Source organism: Kogia breviceps, chromosome 3 (assembly GCF_026419965.1).
Source record: "Kogia breviceps isolate mKogBre1 chromosome 3, mKogBre1 haplotype 1, whole genome shotgun sequence".
Taxonomy (NCBI): Eukaryota; Metazoa; Chordata; class Mammalia; order Artiodactyla; family Physeteridae; genus Kogia; species Kogia breviceps.
Genome location: NC_081312.1, coordinates 13,265,756 through 13,289,550, shown reverse-complemented (window position 1 = coordinate 13,289,550; position 23,795 = coordinate 13,265,756). Strand labels below are relative to the sequence as shown.

General features: G+C 38.0%; 1 protein-coding gene across 4 annotated transcripts in view; it reads right to left on the bottom strand.

The window, feature by feature from the left end:
- The window catches only part of RPS6KA5 (ribosomal protein S6 kinase A5), a 192,939-nt gene that overhangs the window by 70,141 nt on the left and 99,003 nt on the right, over nucleotides 1-23,795 (bottom strand). For 2 of the 4 annotated variants that reach the window (XM_059056486.2, XM_067027897.1), the window contains 2 exons: nucleotides 14,772-14,887; nucleotides 10,582-10,689 (listed from right to left, as the gene is read on the bottom strand). The exons of the other annotated variants lie outside the window; for them this stretch is intronic. In XM_059056486.2, coding sequence (XP_058912469.1) covers nucleotides 10,582-10,689; nucleotides 14,772-14,887 — 224 coding nt within the window. The remainder of the gene's footprint in view (nucleotides 1-10,581; nucleotides 10,690-14,771; nucleotides 14,888-23,795) is intronic. 4 annotated transcript variants of the gene reach the window in all.

Genomic DNA, 23,795 nt, shown 5'->3' with positions numbered 1-23,795 from the left:
TACCAGAAAACTACTAGAGCTAATCAATGAATTTGGTAAAGTAGCAGGATAAAAAATTAATGCACAGAAATCACTGGCATTCTTATACACTAATGATGAAAAATCTGAGACTGAAATTAATACTCCCATTTACCACGGCAACAAAAAAAATAAAATATCTAGGAATAAACCTACCTAAGGAGACAAAAGAGCTGTATGCAGAAAATTATAAGACACTGATGAAAGAAGTTAAAGACAATACAAATAGATGGAGAGGTATACCATGTTCTTGGATTGGAAGAATCAACATTGTGAAAATGACTCTACTACCCAAAGCAATCTACAGATTCAATGCAATCCCTATCAAACTACCACTGGCATTTTTCACAGCACTAGAACAAAAAATTTCACAACTTGTATGGAAACACAAAAGACCCCGACTAGCCGAAGCAATCTTGAGAACGAAAGATGGAGCTGGAGGAATCAGGCTCCCTGACTTCAGACTATACTACAAAGATACAGTAATCAAGACAGTACGATACTGGCACAAAAACAGAAATATAGATCAATGGAACAGGAGAGAAAGCCCAGAGATAAACCCACACACATATGGTCACCTTATCTTTGATAAAGGAGGGAAGGATATACAGTGGAGAAAAGACAGCCTCTTCAATAAGTGGTGCTGGGAAAACTGGACAGCTACATGTAAAAGAATGAAATTAGAACACTCCCTAACACCATACACAAAAATAAACTCAAAATGGGTTAAAGACCTAAATGTAAGGCCAGACACTATCAAACTCTTAGAGGAAAACATAGGCAGAACACTCTATAACATAAATCACAGCAAGATCCTTTTTGACCCACCTCCTAGAGAAATGGAAATAAAAACAAAAATAAACAAATGGGACCTAATGAAACTTAAAAGCTTTTACACAGCAAAGGATACCATAAACAAGATCAAAAGACAACCCTCAAAATGGGAGAAAATAGTTGCAAATGAAGCAACTGACAAAGGATTAATCTCCAAAATTTATAAGCAACTCATGCAGCTCAGTAACAAAAAAACAAAACAACCCAATCCAAAAATGGGCAGAAGACCTAAGTAGACATTTCTCCAAAGAAGACATACAGTTTGCCAACAAACACATGAAAGAATGCTCAACATCATTAATCATTAGAGAAATGCAAATCAAAACTGCAATGAGATATCATCTCACACAGGTCAGAATGGCCATCATCAAAAACTCTAGAAACAATAAATGCTGGAGAGGGTGTGGAGAAAAGGGAACACTCTTGCACTGCTGGTGGGAATGTAAATTGATACAGCCACTATGGAGAATAGTATGGAGGGTCCTTAAAAAACTACAAATAGAACTACCATATGACCCAGCAATCCCACTACTAGGCATATACCCTGAGAAAACCATAATTCAAAAAGAGTCATGTACCAAAATGTTCACTGCAGCTCTATTTTCAATAGCCAGGACATGGAAGCATCCTAAGTGTCCATCAACAGATGAATGGATAAAGAAGATGTGGCTCATATATACAATGGAATATTACTCAGCCATAAAAAGAAATGAAACTGAGTTATTTGTAGTGAGGTGGATGGACCTGGAGTCTGTCATACAGAGTGAAGTAAGTCAGAAAGAGAAAAACAAATACCATAAGCTAACACATATATATGGAATCTAAGAAAAAACAATGTCATGAAGAGACTGGGGTAGGATGGGAATAAAACACAGACCTACTAGAGCATGGACCTGAGGATATGGGGAGGGGGAAGGGTAAGCTGTGACGAAGTGAGAGAGTGGCATGGACATATATACACTACCTAATGTAGGGTGGATAGCTAGTGGGAAGCAGCGCATGGCATAGGGAGATCAGCTAGGTGGTTTGTGATCACCTAGAGGGGTGGGATAGGGAGCGTGGGAGGGAGGTAGATGCAAGAGGGAAGAGATATGGGAACATATGTATATGTATAACTGATTCACTTTGTTGTAAAGCAGAAACTAACACACCATTGTAAAGCAATTATACTCCAATAAAGATGTTAAAAAAAAAAGTTCTAGCAATCTGTTGCATAAAAAACGTGAATATAGTTAACACTTCTGAACTGTACACTTAAAAATGATTAAGATGATAATTTTTACATTATGTGTATTTTGCCACAATTTAAAATTTTTTAAAGATTCAAAGAATATAAATCTTAAGAGATTGGTAAATTTGATTATATTAAAATGTCAAATCTGATGATAAATTTGATTATATTAAAATGTCAAATCTGATAATGGCAAAAACACCATTAATCCCAATTAAAGACAAAGAAAAGATCTGCAAAAGAAATTCACAAAATGCATAATTATCAAGGATGCGTCGCTGGAATATTTAAAGAACTCCAAAAAGCCAATAACATCAGAAAAAAATTGCAACACTGTGATAGAGAAAACAAAGAAACATAAATGTACCTCAGAAGCAGAATGGATAACTAGATAATTCATATAAAAGAATATTATAGAGCAGCAAAAATGAATGAAACAGATTCCTATTTACCAGCTTGAATAAATTTTAAATATAAGTGAAATAAAAAATAATCTGCAATATGATATGCCATTTATGTACATTTTAGAAACAGAAGCTAACAGTATATATTGTTTATAGATGTAATATATAAAGTAAGGATACTGAAACAAGATTAAATTCAATCCACCATCCACTCTTTGCCTACACCTGTGCTGCTAAATGTGGTTTTAAGAAAACCATTTTTTCTATATTTGTGGCTGACAATATATCTATCCCTAGTTTCTCTCTTCTTAGTTTTAAATTGAGCCAATGCTCAATTTTCAGTCTGTGTCTTACTTGACCTAACAACAGTATTTGATATAGTTGATCATTTATCATCCCTGAAACACTTCTTCAGTTAGCTTCCTGGGACAACACACTTGCCTGTTTTCTTCCCAACCTCCTCATCCCTTTTTCTCAGTCTCCTTTGCTGGTTTATCTTCCTCTCTTGACTCTCTTAATGTTGGAATAACTAGAGTTTATACCTTTGTCATTTTTTCTTTTCCATCTATACTTACTCTCTTGGTATTCTCATTCATTTTCATGATTTTAAATACTACTTATATACTGGCAAATTCCAAATTCCTATCTCTAGATGAGACTTCTCTCCCAAATTCCAGATTCATATATCCTACTGCCTATTAAACATCTCTGTATGTCTAACAGACATCTCAGACTCAACTGGTTCAACTGCACTCCTCCACCCACCCAAAACCTCCCCATCGGCATATTAGTTGACAGCAACTTCATCCTTCCAGCTGCTCTGGCCCCAAACCTTGGAGCTACCATTGATTCCTCTTGTTCTCTCACACCCTATATTCAAGTCATCAGGAAATTTCATTAGCGCTAATGTCAAAATATATCTAAAATCTGACTATGTCTTCCTACTCTGCTACCCCATGGTCTAAATCAATGCCATCTCTTGCTGGGGTTAATGCAACAGCTTCCTAACTGGTCTGCAAGTTTCCAGATTTGTCCCACTACAGGACCATCATGCTAGGCAAACCGAATCTTCTTAGATAACTCAGGCCTTATCATCTTCTACGCAAAGCTCTCCAGTGGCTCTCGTTTCACATGGAGGACCCACAGTCCTTATAGTGATCTCCCATGCCCTGCACGATCTGCAGAGTCCTTCCTCCAGATGACCACCACCACGTCCTTCTTTCCCACTACTCTATCCTCACTCACTCTACACACCCACACTTACTTCCTTTTTGTTCACAAACAGCCCAGGCATATTCCCACCCAAGGGCCTCAACACCGGCTGATCCCTCGACCTAGAAATCTCTTTCCTGGATATTGATACGGCTCATGCTCTCTCACTTCCTTCAAGTCTTGACTCAACTGTCACCTTCTTAGTGAAGCCTTTCCTGATCACCTGATTTAAAAGTCCAAGCTGCTCTCACCCTGCTACTTCCTATCTCTCTTTCCTACTGTACTTGTCTTTGTGTCAATTACCATTATCTAACATATTCCATACATATTTTACTTGATTATTTGTTATTATCTGCCTCGGGGGGAAATTTCTGTCTATTTTGTTAATTGCTGGATTCCAACACCTAGATAGAACAGGGCCTGGATCACAGTAGATGTTCTCTCAATATTTGCTGAATGAATGGGAAAAAAACCCACAAATTGTCCATAACTGTATATGTGAATAGTGGGTGCACACATTCTGCTATATCATTTGCTGTATTTTTATTACATTTGAAATATTGTATAATATAAAACATTTAAAAAGAAATTTAGAAAATATAAACACTTATTAATCACATTTATGCAATGTTAGTATTCCAGGGTGTCTCTTGCTAAATTCCCCTTATGGGTTTGAAAGTCCCTGACACTTAGAAAATAGATTAAAATAATCTATTTATAGGTTTATATATTCTGTTTATAGATTAATATATCCTATATTAATATAGAATATGACAGCTAAATATAGTTTTCAAGTAAATTAAAAGTATATTTAATATAATTTGAACAAATGGAATCTACAGTAGAAGTTTCTCTGAAAAGAATCTCAATTCAAAAGTTGTCCCCACTAGCCCTGTGACGTAATTTACATAAAACCTGCCCACTGAACTTGTGCACTGAGCCTGCCTTAAGATAAGAAATAGTATATGAATAAATCTTACCTGAGTCAATAATTTCTCCCATAAGAAAAGTTATAAAGGGATCTGTGAGGCAGATACCTGAGGACAAAGCCATCTCTGCCTCCCTCCCCCTCCTCCTGTCCAAGGGCAGGGGATCTGCTCTGATATCTGGTGGAAAAAACCTTTACAAATGGCTAAAGCGTATGTATCAGTATCTGAATATTGTGTAATATTGTTTGAGTAGAGGAAAAACAGGGGCCACAGAAGAACCCTCTGACTGGTTTCTAGGTCTCCTACTTTCCCAGCAGTTCCATCTCAATATTGACCTTAAAATAACTAGAATTATCCCAGAGTCATGATTTTGGCAAATGACTGATAGGACTTATTGATAGAGACTTAACAGGCTCTTCAGGAGCACATGCAAATGAACAGAATCGTGAATAGATGTCAGTCACTACGGATCCATCAGGAAGGGAGATGGACGAAAAACTAAAAAGCTGCCTTAGAGAGTTGGCTTGTCTGATTCCTCATGCAAACACGCTCTTTATGGATCCTGAACCTCACCTAGGCATCTTGAGACATGCACATTGTAACAGCAGAATCCTGCGAATGACATTATAAAGTAGGCATTTATTAGACAAAGATGTAATTTAAAACTTTCCTACAAATAAGAAAATTATGGGAGAATAAGATTCTCATTTGTATGTTTTAATTTTACTCATAGTAATCTGAATAGTACCTCTTTAAGTGGAAACTGATATTTACATTGTGTTTTACACTTTAAAAATGTACTTTCATGAGCATTAACTCATTGTATCCATATGAAAATTGTATAAATTAGATATAACAAATATTATTTTACAGATGAAGAAACCAAGACTGAGAGGGGTTAATGACTAAGTGACTTGCCCAGTGTCACACAGCCAGGAAGTGGATAACTGAAAAAGATCCTCTAACTTCAATATGTTCTTTACACTACACTAAAATGCCTCTTCTATGTTCAAAGAATTAATTAATGAATAACATTATCTGAACGGAGCAAAGATTGCATTTTTCTATTTTCTGGAAAGAAAAATCCACAGGCTTTTTCCTTTTAAGTACAGCTACCATGTCAGTGAGTTATAATTAACTTAGCTACCTCTGTTTTAAATGTTGGGATGTTATTTTTCTTCCAGTTTTATTTATCTACCTGCGGATTCGTGTTAATAACCTGTTGTGAATTTTTTCAAATGCTCAATGTTAAATTATGAAAACATAGAATGCATAGACCATAGTTAAGTATAAGGTAATTAATAACACATGAATGTATCACTTTGACATTATTGTCTTATAAATAAGAACAGATGCCCTTTTTAGAAAAATGCCTTTAAAGTCTTCAATGTTAAAATCATACATCCAATACCTAGCAGACTGACTCAGAGTAAGAACTCAACAAATGTTTGCTGAACTGTATTCTCAAAAAATCTTATGAAAAACATATATCAGTGTGCAGATATTTAGAAATGTCTTCTTTTATTCTCAGAATTACAAGGGATTTGTGAAATTATGTGGTTGAGAAAAGAACATATCAGTAAAAGTATCAAATTTGTACAGTGTTCATTATCATATAAAAGATTGTTAAGGCTTCTAAAATAAATCATTTTTATCCAGTACACAATTTAGTTTAGCAAATTATAATCTAGAAATAATTATATGAGGTAATGATGAATACTTTTAAAATCTAGGCTCATGAGGGCAAGGAATTTGTTTCTTTCACCACTATAATTCTAGGGTCTAGTATAATACCTGGCACATAGTAGGTACTCAATAAATATTTGTTGAATTATTAAATTAACAAATATACAGAGAGATGAGTAGTACACCATGAGTAGAAACTTCAAACATGTCTAAAAAGTAATTCCTGAAAATTAAATAGAAATATTTCTCAGATCAAATGAGAGCAGAATTTGTAACACACAAAACTGTGATAAACTGAAAAAGAAGCAGATTTGGGTGGGGGAATATTAATTCAGGTTTGGAAATGCTGGGCTTGTGTGATCTATGAGAGAGTCAAGGGGAGACACACTAGGGGCACGTTTGGGTCTGGAGCCCAGAAGAGCAGTCAGGGTTGGCCATGTATATTTGGGAATTACCAGCATACAGGGAGAGAGTGCAAGCATAAAAAAAGAAGAGTACCTAGGACTGAACTGTGAGGAACCCTCAGGTAGAAGAGAAAGAGCCTGCAAAAGACAGCGAGAGAGAGAAGGAAAGGCAGGGGAGCATGGCATCACAGAAGCCAGGGTGAGATGCAATTTCCAGTTCAACACTACTAGGTAGTCAAGTAAGGTGAGGGCTCAAAAACACCTAAAATGGAGGTCAATAGTGGCCTTGGCAAGAACAGGTTCAGTCAATAGGTAGGAGGTGCAAGCCAAACTGGAGTAGATTAAGGGGTGAGTGACCTGTGGGTATTAAGACTGCACAGACAAATATTGACAAAGGAGAACATAGGACAACAACTAGAAGGGAATAGAGGATTCTGAGATTGTTTGCTGCTCATCAGTCAGTCCATTCATCCGTTCATCTCTCCATTTTTAAACATTTAAGATGGGACAGACCAGGCTTGCTTAAATGGTGACAGAAAGGGTCCAAGCAGCAGAAGAAGAGGTAGAAAAGAAGAGGGGTCAGTTACAGATAGAGGTAGAGATGTATAATCTCTCTATATAAACTGGAAACCAGGGAGGAAACTCCTCAAAGTGAAGTTTAAGCTGAAAACCAAGGGGGTAGCATAGGAATAGACAACAAAGAAGCTCATTCCAAGAAATGATATTTTGATATAAGTCAGGCTGACATGGGAAACCAAAAAGGAATGCTAGCTAATCAAAATAGAAATGTTGGATGGGAATATTTTTGAGGTGCAATAGGTCTAGGCAGGGACACTTGCTAAGTGGATGCCAGGTGGAATAAGGGGGGAGCAAAGGACCATTAGATCAAGTTTTAGGGGACTCAGAAAAGGAGAGTCCCTACCTGAGCCCTAAGAGTTAAACCTGAAGCCTAGCAAGACAGTATGTCCTCTTCAGCTAAGAGGAAGAATGAGCTGGTAGTCTGAGGGGAGAAGACAGATGAAACTGTAAGGCTTAATAACACGACTATAACACATAATTACATGAAATGCAGCTAGGTTGCATTGTGAATAAGGGAATCTATAAATTACTTCTCCACTTCAGATTGAATCCCATTGTTTCATTTTTGCACCTAAATAACCAAGTGCTCAAAAACTGTGGCATTCGACAAGAATTCCCTTCATTCCCTTGAAGAATAGCTGTTGAATTGACCAGCAGAAAACACAAGTGTCTCTTGTGAGAAGTGACACAGCTGATTCAGTAACCCAGCAGTTCTGACTAATTTGTATTACTGTATTAAAACCCAACAATTCTGATCACGTTTGATTTTTGTTTACCTCTTGCTTTGGTTTCAAACATTTTGCTCTTCCTCAGTGCCAAAGTCTGCTTCTGCCTACTGCCAAATGATCAGCCACACATGTCCAGAAATACAGGATTCACGAACTGATTCTTTCATTGTAGTATCACCAGAACCTAGCCTAATGTCTAGCAGATAGAAGTCTCTCAACAAATACTGATGAAGTGAATGAGTAAATGTACGTGTGGTTCCACGGGGAGAGAAAAAGTGATCACCAACTCTCTCTTTGCGGGGGGAGTCCTCCATCTTTACAGGCCAAGGGTCCTTTGACAGTCTGTTGAAGTCGACAGACCCCTTCTCAGAATAATGCTTTCACACATATTGTAGGACAGAGCAAACTAATGATATTGAAATACAATGAAATCAAATTATAAAGAGAAATTGTGACATCATCACAAATGTGCATCTGCGGCGTAGGCTGGGCTTGCTAAGACGCAGGCATCACTGTAGGGAGATCTGGCTGGGCCAGTTCACTGGCAAAACCACTAGCCAACAGCATCTGTAGATTTCTCTTCTCAGTTCTCAGAGAGGAATCCTCCCAGCTCTTGTCTAGGAAGCCACTGTTCTCAGAACGAAGGGGCAGCAAGAGGCCATGGAAGTTCCACAGTGCAGTGTGGCAATCTTCACGCCACCCCCTAGCTTTGACGGTGTCCTCTCCCTCAACCGTGCCCCTTGTCCCTGAATCCACAGTTTTGTCTATTTAACCTTGTCAGTCTTCCATGAGGGTCAGAAAGGCAAGGTTTCCTAGGGGATAGTGTAGATCTGAGATCTGGAGGGTACCTGTTTCTTATATAGACTTCCAACTAATCCTCTTGTGTCTTGCACTCTTGCTTTGAGCGATGCCTGGTACCTCCAATTCCTGAGCCTTTCTGGGGGTCAGAGGTGCAAATTAGCCTGCTTTGGGGATTCTCATATTACTGGCTTCGGATTCAGCTGTTTCAGGCGTGCTAAATCGGTTACAACTAGTATGTCTGCTGTCCATCTTCCAGAATCTGGTTGCTGTTTTCCTCTCTCCCTTTTGAGTATATGCCTATTTTACGCCTTTACTTTTACTTGTAGTAGGGTTTAGTGAGGAACCAACCATCAACATATTTCATCTGTCACATTTTTCAAGTTGCCACTAAAATTTTTAACAAAGTTTGAAAAATCAAACTTTGAAGAAAAATCCTCAAAAATTCATCTCACCTTTTTCATAACTATGATTTTTCTATCAAAGATAAACAACATATTGTTATACCCCCAGGTTCACGATGGCAGAGACCATTTCCCTTTTGTCACTGTATTATCCAATATCTAGCATAGTAGATCAATAAATATTTATTGATAAGTGATTGAATGAATATAGAGATGAGAAAAAACTGGGATCCTTTGTTTTCATAATTTTAGTACTTATCTAACTAACCTAGGACTGCTTTGGCAATATTCTAAAAAGCAAACAATCAGAAATAGATACACCTAATTTGGAACCCAAATTACAATAACAAAGTCCTTTATTACAAAAATTTAACTATGATTCTGTATACTATAACAGTAATTTCTTGGATAGAAAGGAACTGGCATTCAAATTACTTAGTTGTCTTGAAAAACTAGCAGTGTAATAATGTACTTTTTTTTTTTTTTTTTTTTTGTGGTAGGCGGGCCTCTCACTGCTGTGGCCTCTCCCGTTGCGGAGCACAGGCTCCAGACGCGCAGGCCCAGCGGCCATGGCTCACGGGCTTAGTTGCTCCGCGGCATGTGGGATCTTCCCGGACCAGGGCACGAACCCGTGACCCCTGCATCGGCAGGCGGATTCTCAACCACTGCGCCACCAGGGAAGCCCAATAATGTACTTTTTATTACAACTGCTACATAAACAGTATTTAATTCCAACTAATAAATGTACAATTTTAAATGTTATTAAATAAATCTTTAATGATAAACAAATTTTAATCAATGCTGAAAACACAAAGTCCTTCATATTTAAAATCTGTACATTAGCTATTACATTTTAGTGTGTATGGGCAAAAAACCAGCAAATTTATTAAAAAATTAGGTCTAGTAGATCCTTGCTATTCTTGTCAAGTGAGTTCAAAGAGGCATGATGACATGTCCTACTTTCTAATTATAATGTAAACTGTATGTGCTTTGTTTTGTAATTCTTTATTGGCTATTTATCTAAGTCACAATTTTCCTGAAAGGCCCAAAGCGTTATTTTAAAATTTCAGTTATATTTTATGGAGAAAGTTAAATGCATAATTTCATTTTGTTTTTAACTGGGGAATTCTGATATATCCGTAAAAGGATTACTGGACTTCTAGCAGGATGGTTCCATGGTAATTTTAAACTAAAAACTTTACAGTTATCCATGTCAAAATATTCCTCTGGGCAAACTTGTACAAAAATCCATAATCTGTTTAGTACTATCCCATTAAATGCTCATTCTATAGCTAATTTTTCATCATTGTTTACATTCTGTTTTACTAACTTCAAATTAAAATATAATACTCACTTCATCAGCCACAAACTCCTTACTCAGACCAAAATCTGTCAGCACCACATGGCCATTAGAATCAAGTAGAATATTCTCAAGCTTAATATCACGGTATATAATCCCCAACTGTAAAAACAAACAAATATGCATATTAAAATAACAATTTCCAAAAAATAAATTAGGAAAGTCTTTCTTATCTACCTTAAAAACAAACGAAAAAAAGGCATTGCCCTGCTCAGGGTGCTATGACAGCTCTTAGTCACAGGTCAGGGCAAATCTAAATTCCTCCATCTCAGGGTTTATCTGCTGGGTTCCCTCTGCAACCATATCTTCATGCTCCATATAATGAGGGTACATTCCTGTCGGACTAGCTTCTGTTGGGTCTAATTTGACTACTGCTTCTTCCTGGGTTACTGTTCTTGATGGATTTCATCCTCACTCCAGAAGATCTTCAGGTGCTTTCTTAGCCAATTCATGTCCATCACTTCTAATGGCTTTAGAAGGCGTTCCTGAGTAACTACTTCCCACTCTGGTCATTTGTTTTTATTCCTATAGCATCTATATTTACATTGTACTTACCTAAAAGTAATCGATATTTTCTAGGTACTTCCTGCTTTTCTTGATATAACCATATCCAAACTCTGTTTTTTCACTTTTTATGCATTTACCTAGTATCTAGCACAGTGTCATATGTCAAATAGGTAATTAATAAAAGGCTTGTTGAATAATACGCCCCTAAACACGAAGGTTGAAGATCACAGGTTAATTTTAGTTGATCTTTAGCTCTAAATAAGCAATGTAAATTAATTAGATATTTAAATATCCTTCTATTTTGTTTTGTATGTAAGTTTTATAGTAAAACACTTCAGCTATATAACATAAATGAATCTACCCAAGTTATAAAAGTACTTGATATACATGAATTCCACATTTCATGTTATGTCAGCCCAAATTAAATGTTTTTAAACTTAGAAACACTGCTTTCCTCAACACTAAGTATATGAAAAATAAGACTGATGCTTTATTAAAATTGAAACAAAAAATTACACAAGGAAAAACACTAGGCAATTTTCTTCCAAGAACCTCAGTGGGTTTTTTTTTTCATATTTTAAAACATTATTATATATTGTAAATGCACAGTCTGTTAAACAGACATTTGACTTGAAGCCTTACAAGCACCTAACAACCAGTATGACTTTTTTTTTAACAACCTCTTTGGAAAAGATTTTAGGAATAAGTCATTTACTCCCTGCTTTACCTCATCACTTCCAAGTAAACTCCCTGTTTTTGTCTCTTCCTGAGAAACTCAGTGCTAGTACCTATATCAAGTTTATCATTATTAGCTTTGTGTTGTATCTCTTTATATTTATCTTTTAGGAAGTCAGATTAAGAGAAATTTAGCTAAGATCTAATCTGCTATACACTTTCCCTCTATATCAATTACATTTATATCTTGTACTCATCATGCTCTCTACCTCTGTGTTTCTGATTACCCTGTTTTGATAATAATGAATGTTCATGGGGGCTTCCCTGGTGGCGCAGTGGTTGAGAATCCGCCTGCCGATGCAGGGGACACGGGTTCGTGCCCCGGTCCGGGAAGATCCCACATGCCGCGGAGCGGCTGGGCCCGTGAGCCATGGCCGCTGAGCCTGGGCGTCCGGAGCCTGTGCTCCGCAATGGGAGAGGCCACAACAGTGAGAGGCCCGCAAAAAATAAATAAATAAATAAATAAATAAATAATGAATGTTCATGGATTTTCCCTTTAAGAAACAGAATTAAGAGTTTTCATACTAACTAAAAACTGAATTTACTAGCTTACCTGTCAGAGCTTTGTATTTTGTCTGTGTTTACTCTGGTATTTATGGTGATTTCCACCATCATTTTTATATTATAAAAATTATAGGGGCTTCCCTGGTGGCGCAGTGGTTGAGAGCCCGCCTGCCGATGCAGGGGACACGGGTTCGTGCCCGGGTCCAGGAAGATCCCACATGCCGCTGAGCGGCTGGGCCCGTGAGCCATGGCCGCTGAGCCTGGGCGTCCGGAGCCTGTGCTCCGCAATGGGAGAGGCCACAACAGTGAGAGGCCCGCAAAAAATAAATAAATAAATAAATAAATAAATAATGAATGTTCATGGATTTTCCCTTTAAGAAACAGAATTAAGAGTTTTCATACTAACTAAAAACTGAATTTACTAGCTTACCTGTCAGAGCTTTGTATTTTGTCTGTGTTTACTCTGGTATTTATGGTGATTTCCACCATCATTTTTATATTATAAAAATTATAGGGGCTTCCCTGGTGGCGCAGTGGTTGAGAGCCCGCCTGCCGATGCAGGGGACACGGGTTCGTGCCCCGGTCCAGGAAGATCCCACATGCTGCGGAGCGGCTGGGCCCGTGAGCCATGGCCACTGAGCCTGGGCGTCCGGAGCCTGTGCTCCGCAATGGGAGAGGCCATATCAGTGAGAGGCCCGCGTAACGCAAAAAAACCCCAAAAAACAAAACAAAACAAAAATTATATCTGATTCCCCTAAGCATAAAACAAAGCTTTTGAGCCGATTCCCTGGCCCAATATGGCTCATGTATAAAAATGTCCTAACTACTTTATACCCCACAAAAATAACCATAGGCATAAAGCTCATCCCCACACCATCAATTCTATCAGAAGGAATACAGATGCCTGTTCCTATCACTTCAGTTCAGCTCCCACCTTACACTTCCCTTCCTTTCACTCCATGGCACTGCAGCCCTGCGCCCCAGAGACTTCTCTACTTCCCTCCTGTTCTTAGACGTTTTTTCATTCACTCTTCTTAGAATTCCTATTCTGAACTCTATCTCCCTCTACCTGCCCAGTTGTGTTCCTGTTCTGGGCTAGATCTACCCATTTCTTGATCCCTTCTTTCTTTTTTTTATTTTTTGTTTTTTTGCGGTACGCGGGCCTCTCACTGTTGTGGCCTCTCCCATTGCGGAGCACAGGCTCTGGACACAGAGGCTTAGCGGCCATGGCTCACGGGCCCAGCCACTCTGCGGCATGTGGGATCTTCCCGGACCGGGGCATGAACCCGTGTCCCCTGCATCTGCAGGCGGACTCTCAACCACTGCGCCACCAGGGAAGCCCGATCCCTTCCTTCTTATATCTTCTCATCATCTTTTCTCACAGCATCTCCCACACGTTACCTGAATCCTGCAATTCTAATCTCCCTGCCCCTTTAAAAATTTCATCCTTCTTCCTTGCCTTTTTCCTTCATTTCTCTCCATTCTTTTTTATGCTTCATAATCAGCACTTCAATCTTTTTTTTATCTGTAATCTAGTGTAGCATCTGAATATATAACAAAGAAAAACAGTGGCTTTATGATGTACCTGTATCATCCGAATTTAGCGACTCGAGTCATCCTCCTATGGTCTCACACAACTTTGATAAAAATTATTCTAGTACTTTCTATTTATTGGAAATACACACAAGCCTAGTCTACATAATGACTGTTTGTTTCTACAGTAATGCTTCCTCATTAAAAAATTATTTTTAGTCAAAATTTCTTGGATCAAGATTAACAGTATCTGAAATGATATTTTTTAAAATTTAAACTGATTTTATAGAGTTCAAACAGCATCACATACATAAATGAATTCCATAGAAAAATTTGAGTAACTAAGTTCATGCCACATGAAGGCAATGGAGCAGGAGGGAGGGAGGGGGAGAAAGAGAGGACCTTAGGGGTGAACCAAATGGAAAAGAAAGCGAGAGTGGGAGAGGGGCATAGCTGGGTAGCATAGGTAAGTGCTTCTTTCAAATATTCCAAGCTAATAGGGAAACATACTCCGAAGATGCACAGGCAGAGTCTGCAATGGAGTAAGTCACAATTAAGGAAATACATATTATGACTTGTGGGTTCATCTTAAAGGTTATTTTAAGAATGAAAATCCTTTATTCTAATGATACTTTGTACTAAGCATCAGAATTTTTCACGAACAAAACCAAAAAAATGCTCAGGCTCTACCTTTTTAATCTGCATCCCAGGAACTTTATAAAAGGAAAGTAGACTTTTACAAAGGGAACAATGAAATTGAAAAAATTGGTAACGGTCTATGAGTGTGCTTCCACAATCTCCACGAAGACAATGACATGTAAACGCATTAGCTCTTTTAGCTCCATCATTACCTCACTTACTAGATTTTTTTAAAAAGGAAATCCCAAATGTTAAGCATCTCTTACCTTGTGGAGATGTTCGAGGGCAAGCACAATCTCTCCAACATAGATCTGCACCTCGTGCTCTGTGAAACGCTCTCTTTGAGAAAGATGAGTAAAAAGTTCTCCACCATTTATATAATCTAAAAATGAAATATATTTTTTTCTGTCTTTGACTTGTATTCATGAACTAAAGGAAATATTTCCTTTTAACCACTTTGGATTAACCATAAGGCACTGATTTTAATACATTATTTTTGTACAATTCTTAGTATATAGTTTCATATAGAATGTATTACTAAATTTATATAAATACAGTTTCATAAGTTAATGACTATTCTAAACCACAATCAAATGAATTTGCATAGAGTATTACTATTAAAACTATTACATGAAATCTGCATATATTTAAATAATCTTCCCAAATCCATCATATCAGAAACCTCTGCCGTCAGCATACAATTCTTAACTTGCTGTAGAGTACCAAAACATCAACCACTATAATAACTAAAATAAAAAATGAAAAAATCAAAACAAAACTCCCAGCCTTTCCTTTGTAGTAGTAGCCAGTCATTATTTTTAAGCAGATTCCCTAGCTTCCAGAACTGTCTATGGAGAGCCCTTCTAAAAATGTATATTAGGTAGCAGGTAGCCTTCTTATGGCTCCACATAACTCAAAAGTAAAAGTAGCACAACATGGCTGAATCAAAACACCTGAAACTAAACGATTCCCATTTGCCTTTCAATTTGCCCATTTAATCCCAAGAGGAATAATGAAATAAGAGAGAAAAAAGCTACAGTGAGACATAAATTAGGAGCTGAATAGTAATAAGCCACTACTGTGTTCATAAAAGGGTCTAAGAAGACATTTATTGATAAACTGATAATAGTTTCATCAGAAACTAACCATTACTATCTTACACAACATTTGTGTGTGAGAAACAATGTACACCTAGAAAACAGTCACAGATATAAAGATTTTCTCCTAAAAAAAAATCTGAAAAGCATGTATCCCAAGTATATTCATTTGTCAAGTTTACCGCAATTTGATAAAAGACCAAAGCAAAATCTTCATTAACTCACAAATTTTTATCTTGCTCGTTTAACTTCAAATTCCAAACAGCTGATGCAACAGAATGAAAGAACTCAAAAAGCGTGTTGTTTTGCAATGTATTTTACAAAGCACATGCCAGCAAAAAGCACTGCCCTTTTAAGACTTTTGTTTTTTGCCAAGAGGTTTTAATTATATCTTAACACAAAGCTAATTATTAAAAAGGTGTAAAGGAACATAGCATTCCTGCAAACTAACGGTGAATTTTTTCTACCTTTAAGTAGTTACTTATTTAAATCTAATACTGATGTTTATGCATATGGTTTCCATAGTTAGTCATAGTACAGAAATAAGCATTCAGAGGTCAGTTGACCAACTGACAAACTCCTACACACCCTTGAATGTTCTACTTAATTATCTCATCTTCAATAACCACTCCAGCAGAGTTGAGCACTTCCTTTTATGTTACCCCCTGTGTTTATTAGAAACTTATACCACTGCAATTATCTTGCTGCACTGAAAATGTCTATTTGCATACTTCCTTTCTCTGCTAAACTCTGAGCTTTTTAAAGTCATGAACAATGTATTCATCTTAAAAAAAAATCAGTCTGAAACTCAAAGGCAAGTGAGTTGTAAAAAAAACAAACAAACCCAATGTACTCCTGTCTTTGAGGCAACTTGATATAATCCAAAGAACCTGGGCTTTATAATCAATAAACCTGAACTAGACAATGGCTCCACTGTGTCCTGTCTTGAGCAAATAAAGTCTCTCTCAGTGTCAGTTCTTTATCTATAAAATGGGAATCAGAACTACTAAAGATTATTGTTTCTTGGAACATAGAAAGTGTTTTATTTTCATTTACTGAGGAGACTAAGAAAAATTAACTACAAATCTAAGAAGACAAACCTAAAACAACATCAAGTCACCTACTTCCTACTTGTAGAACAGACCAACAGCCCAAGGTGAGGACTTGCCATTCATAAAATAAATATGCTTTATTTGTAGGGACAGGGTTGCACACTTTATAAGCTGAACAGCCAACTCTATCCAGTGGTCCAAGCTGTGAACATTGGTAAGGTAGATACATAGGCTGCCAAAGGACTGTTAAAGGCAGGAGCTGTGATACCTGGAGTGGTGTTACAGGGTAAGTGCTATCAATAGCAGGAATATGAGGTTAGTGGGAATCTCTGTAAGATAAGTACCTAGTACCCTCAGTTGTTATAATTCTAGTTGTTTTGTTTGGTATGTAGTGGTATCTTGTTATGGTTTTAATTCGCATTTTCCTGAATAATAATGATATTTCGTATCTTTCCATGCCTTATCAGACATTTCTATAACTTCTTTTGTGAAACGTGTATTAAGGGTTTTTTCTTTTTTGACCCTTTTGGTTTTTCCTTTTTTATTCGAAATATAATTCACATACCATGAAATTCACCAATTTGAAGTGTAAAATTCAATGGTTTTTAGTATATTCAGAGTCGTGCAGCCATCGCCACATTCAATTTTAAAATATTTCACACACTCCCTCCCCATAAATCCCAATTTATCTGTTTCTCCTTTAGTTGCTTGTGCTTTTTTCTTCTTTATTTATTTATTCATATTTTGGCTGAGCTGGGTCTTTGTTGCTGTGCGCAGGCTTTCTCTAGTTGTGGTGAGCAGGGGCTACTCTTCATTGCAGTGCACAGGCTTCTCATTGTGGTGGCTTCTCTTGTTGTGGAGCACAGGCTCTAAGTGTGCAGGCTTCAGTACTTGTGGCTCGTGGGCTCTAGAGCGCAGGCTCAGTAGTGGTGGCGCACGGGCTTAGTTGCGCGCGGCATGTGGGATCTTGCTGGACCAGGGCTCGAACCCTTGTCCCCTGCATTGGCAGGCAGATTCTTAACCACTGCGCAACCAGGGAAGCCCAGTTGCTTGTGCTTTTGATGTCACATTTAAGATATCACTGCCAAAACCAAGGTCACAAAAATTTACCCCTATGTTTTCTTCTAAGAGATTTATAGGTTTAGCTCTTAATTTTCATCTTTGATCCATTTTGAGTTAAGTTTTGTTTATGTTGTGAGTTATGGGCCCCATTTCATACTTTTGCATATGGTTATCCAGCTGTTCCAGCACCATTAGTTAAAAAGACTGTTCTTTCCTCATTGGTACCCTTGTCAAAAAATCAATTGACAGTAAATGTGAGGGTTTATTTCTGGACTCTCAATTCTAATTTATTATCTATATGTCTATCTTTATTCCAGTGCCATACTTTCTTGATTATTGTAGCTTTGTAGTAAGTTTTAAAAGTGTGAGTCTTCCAACTTAATTCTTCCTTTTCAAAATTGTTTTAGCTATTCTAACGTTCCTTGATTTTTCCATACAATTTTAGGATGACTTTGTCAATTTCCATAAAAAAATAAGCTGGGATTTTGAGAAAGGTTTGTTAAATCTATAGATCAATTTGGGGAGTACTGCCATCTTAATAATATAAAGGCTTTCAATCCATAAACATAGAATCTTTTACCATCATGAAGTATCCCTTGTTATCTCTAGTATAGGTTTTTGTTAAGTGTATTTTGTCTGATATTAGTATAGCCATTCCTGCTTTCTTGTGGTTGCTGTTTGCATGATTTATCTTTTCCTATCCTTTTTCTTTTTAACCTGTTTGTACCTTTGAATATACAGTGTATCTCCTGTAAACAGTATATAGTTGAATCTTTCCCCCGTCTGACAATCTGTCTTTTGATTGTACTGATTAATCCATTCACATTCAATGTTATTATTGATATAGTTGGACTTATGTCTTGCTATTTTACTTTTTTGTTTTCTACATATTTCATATCTTTATTTGTTCCTCTATTTCTCCTTACTTCTTTCTTTTTCATTAAGAAAATATTTTCTAGTGTAACATTTTAATTTCTTTAATGAATTTCACTTTTTTTAGTTATTTTCTCAGTGGTTGCTCTATGGCTTACCATACACACATTATCACAAACAGTTTCAGATTTATACCAACTTAATTCCAGTGATATATAAAAACATTTCTCCTACATAGCTCTATTCTTTCTTCCTCCCTTTTGAGCTATTATTGTTATACATAGTATAACTATATATGTTACAAACCCAACAATACATTATAATTATTACCTTATATAGTTTTATGTCTTTCAAAGAGGCTGAAAGAAAAGAGAGCAAGTACATATTTAGAGTTTGTCATATTAGCCTTCCTATTTACCATTTTTGGTTCTCTTTCTTTTTTCTTGTGGCCCCTGGAGCTGGACAGCACAGAGGTTTCTGGCCATTGTAAGGATTTCATATTTTACTCTGAATGAAATAAGAAGCCTCTGGAAGATTGAATACAACAGTGGTATGATAAGACTTCCATTTTAACAGGATCAATGACTCTGGCTGCTGTGTTGAGAACTTTCAAGAGGGAAAGTAGGGAGATCACTTGCAGTAAACAAGGAGAGATGATGGAGCCTAGGAGAAAGGTGACAGCTTGGTGGTGGTAAGGATCCAGCCCTACCTGAGCACAGGAAGAGATGGAACTGGTGCTACCTGAGATGGGGAAGGCTGCAGGAAGGACAAATTTGGAAGGGATGACCCAGAGTTCCCCTTTGGAAATGAGGAATGCACAATGTCTAACAAATAGTAAAAGCTCAATAAATGGTAGTTATCATCATCACCATCACCATCTTGAATTATTTATTCTAAGACTGTTAAAAGGTACAAAAGAGCCCTTCTGGAATCCTTTTAGGAAAAGGGAGATAAATTTCTTATGGCCAGTTAGATCATTAAGAGGAGGTTGCGGGGCTTCCCTGGTGGCGCAGTGGTTGAGAGTCCGCCTGCCGATGCAGGGGACGCGGGTTCGTGCCCCGGTCCGGGAGGATCCCACGTGCCGTGGAGCGGCTGGGCCCGTGGGCCATGGCCGCTGGGCCTGCGCGTCCGGAGCCTGTGCTCCGCAAAGGGAGAGGCCACAGCAGTGAGAGGCCCGCGTACCGCAAAAAAAAAAAAAAAAAAAAAAAAAGAGGAGGTTGCATATAAATTCCTTGAAATTATGCACAATTTTTTTTCAAGTATATGTAAGCATGTGTGCATTCTACTGAGAAGAGAGGGTCCATAGCTTTTATCAGATTTTCCAAGGAGTTACAAGCCAAAAAAGTTTTCAGAACATTACTCAAAAGACAGCATTAAAAATTTGAATGGAAAAGTGCCTATGAAGTTTATTTACAAACAAACCAATGAATGCGGACTGCCCGAACATGGGAAACATCTGAGAGTAGCGTCTTACAGCTCACCAGCACCATAAACTTCATCATCACAGCGCACGCACCCAGCGCCGTTTCTCCTGAGCATTTAGATCGCTTCTCCCTGACTTCTGGCCTTGCTTGGCATAGCTGTCCTGGAGCTTACTGTATTTAGAACTGGACTAGTGAGGTTCGGAGCTTTAAAAAGTGAAATGGAGCATGAAGTTTTCATTGTTAACAAGATCTCTGCCTACTGAGGATGTGCTGGAACTGCATTTCTGGTCTCTTTACACCTCTGTATTTATCCAGAGAGCTAGCAACTCCGTTAGGAGAAGGTTAGGGCTTGGCCTTGAAACTAAAAACAACTTAGCCAGGCGGCCACACAACTAATAAAACAAAATTTAGAAAAGACTACAGGGATATTATTCAATTTGAGTTGAATTACTGATATAAAATTTTTACTCTCTTGAAAGAGAACACTGGAATCAAGAATGCAGGCAGATTCTGGGATAGAGTTAGCAGTGGCATGAGTATAGTCAAAGACATCAATGAAAACCCAGATCATTACTAACATCTGAGAAGAAGAGTCTTGCTTTATAACTCATGGAACATCCACTTTCCCCTACCCCCCATCCCACCCCTTTCCCACTGGGCATAAATTACATTTCTCCATAAAAAAGCCTGATTTAAAAGTTCAGATGGAATAAAGCATGTGAGTGGAAACTGTCTATTACTAGAATTGTTTAAGATCTACTCTGCCTGGTGGGCCTTGGTCCATGCCAACTCATCTACCCTGAATACTTTCCTGTCAAAATTATGGATTCATTAGAATTCTAGAAATTAGATTTCTCATGTCTCTGCCAATTTCTTTCTCAACAAACTGCAAGCATGAGGGGTTTTTTTTTAAGCCAATGCCAACGGTTTTTATTCTCTTCATGATAAGAAATAGCACGAGAGTGTCCAGTTTTTATAGATATTCCTGAGGCTTTTTGCCGCTGTGGACATACAACGGAAATGGACTAAGTGGTGTTGGCTCAGTTTACACTCCTGGCTACTGCGTTTGTGTAGAAGCAGCATCTTAGTAACCCCAGTTAGTCACGGTAAGTGGGAAAAGGCTCCTGGCAGATAAGAACTAAGCAATGTAAAACAGGGTTTTGGCTGCCTTCCTTTAAAATCTGTATCTCATCACAGCTCACTGCTTTTAAGACTAGACAAAGAAATAATGACAACTAGAGATATTGGGCCCTTTCTATGTGCCTGTTCTACTTGGATAGGATAACAAATTTGATCCTCATAAACAATGCTACGAAGTTGGTGCTATTAAAATAATAGTATAATATCCCCAGAGAAAACAGGTAATCTCTAGAAAATAGTGAAACCCAGAGAGGTTAAAAAAATTATCCAGGTGCTTCCCTGGTGGCGCAGTGGTTGAGAGTCCGCCTGCCAATGCAGGGCACACGGGTTCGTGCCCCGGTCCGGGAAGATCCCACATGCCGCGGAGCGGCTGGGCCTGTGAGCCATGGCCGCTGAGCCTGTGCGTCCGGAGCCTGTGCTCCGCAACGGGAGAGGCCACAACAGTGAGAGGCCCACGTACTGCAAAAAAAAAAAAAAAAAAAAAAAAAAAATTATCCAGAGTTGCATATCTGTTAAGTGAGAGAATAAGGATTATGAACATGGGCAGTCTGACTCTAAAACAGTGTTTTTAAAAAATGCTATATAGGTTGCCCTTTTTCCCCTCCTGGTATGGTTTTTACTATCATTATCAGGAGCAGCCCCACTGGGCAACTGGTATTGCTAATTACTATCAGAAACACTGTCTTGACATCAACTATCCTGTCCTTCAAATATCTGAAAGGCTTAGAGCCAATAATTCTATATATTTGGTCATAAAGTTTCTCTATTTTACATGCTTTTCTTAATCAAGTTTTGGAGGGCTCATCAGAATGTCACAGTACTCGGAAGGAGACGTTCCTAGGGGGCTGTACTAAGATTTCTTTTTAATGTCCACAGTAAACAATGAATCTCCATCTTTTTTGAGGATGTGCCAACCTAAGATTACTGCTGACATATTTCTGACATAGAACTTAAGAAAGTCAATTTATATCTTGTAGGAGAGGGCCCAGGTATTTTTTGTCCAAATAAGTTTTTGGCCTTGCCCTGCAGTTCTCATCTTAACCCACCTGCCTGTTAAAGCAGATGGCTCTGAATTTGACCACAAAGAGCTACATTCTGGGTCTTGTCAGAGAGGAGAACCTCAAACTGCCTGCAGTCCAAATCTCATCATATGTTCAGTTGTGAGAAATAATACATACAGGACAATAAATGTAATCTTTACATCTTTCTCATTATTTACTATAATGACTTCAGACAAAGCTACAAACTTGGATAACACTGTTTTGGAAAAATTATACTCTAATCTTGTTCCATAGGCTTACATTATAAGGGATAGTGGCATAAAACTTGGAATTATATCCTTAGTCAAGGAAGGCTGGTGAAAATTGTCCATTATATCTGGGCCCTATATAAAAAGCTTTTCCTAGATCATAATGCCTTACCTATGGGTTTGTTTTTTTTTTTAATATCTTGATACAATTTCAAACTTACAAAAAGTATTTGCAAGAACAGCACAAGTAATCCCCATATAACCAGTATGCAAATTCACCTATTGTTTATATTTTGCTTCATTGGCTTTAGTATTCTCTGTGTAATTCCCCTGAACCAACTGAGAATAAGTTGAAGACATCAAGCTCCTATGTCTTTCAGTGTGCAAATACTAAAAAAAGAACGCCCTTTCATATAACCACAGTACAATTATCAATATCAGAAACTTTATGATAAAAATACTATTATCTAAGCTATACTCTCTATTCAAAGTTTGTCATTTGCCCCACTAATGCTCTCTGTAGCTACTCTTCCCCAGCCAAGGATCTGGTTTATGATCACATATGCATCGGATATCACGGCTCTTTAGACTCTGACCCTAAGTCACAACATACGTACATATTAATTTTATTAATTGCTGCCCATGTTTACAGGTAAGGTCATTTATATTCCCCACTAACAGTGAATGGATGCCTTAGAAAACAAAGTTCTCACCAACTCTTGATATTATCATTATCTTTAATTTCTACCAATTTGATAGGTATTTCAAATTGGACACAGAAATTTTGAAGGTACAGAAGAAAGAAGAGGGGGAGAAAATCTGAGCGTTTGCAGCAGCCGGACTTGATAGATTTTCAGTGGCAGTAGGACAAGTGGGTACCTCAGACAGGGAAGACGACGTTGATAAGGCTGCAGGGCTGAGAAGTAGTAAGAGGTTAGCAAAAGTCACAGGCCGCTCAGGAGAGAGGAGTAAAGTGTCTGCTAACCTCTGTGAAATTCTGTTGAGACTATCAGCATGAATTTCAGGCCAGAGCCAGCTGACACATTTTGGAGACATATGAGGAAAGCTTAGAAAGCTGGTACTGGAAAAAAAGTTGAGAGAGTAATCAAAGCAACTGCCATGTCAGGCCAGGAGGAAGGTTAACAGGGCAAGTGGTTCTCGTGTGCCAGACCAGGCAGATGCCAGGCCAGTAGAGAGGCACGTGGAACCCAAAGATGGTGCAGGGAAAGGGGCAGGAAAGACTCGAGGGAAGGCAGGGTCAATGAGGATTGAAGAACAGGCCCAGGGAGTGTGAGAAAGGAGAAAAAGAGAAGATTACGGTCAAAGAAGAAACCTGAGTAGAGGTCTTAGATGCGTGAATGGTTTTAGCGACAAGGCCGAATGTGTGGCTAAG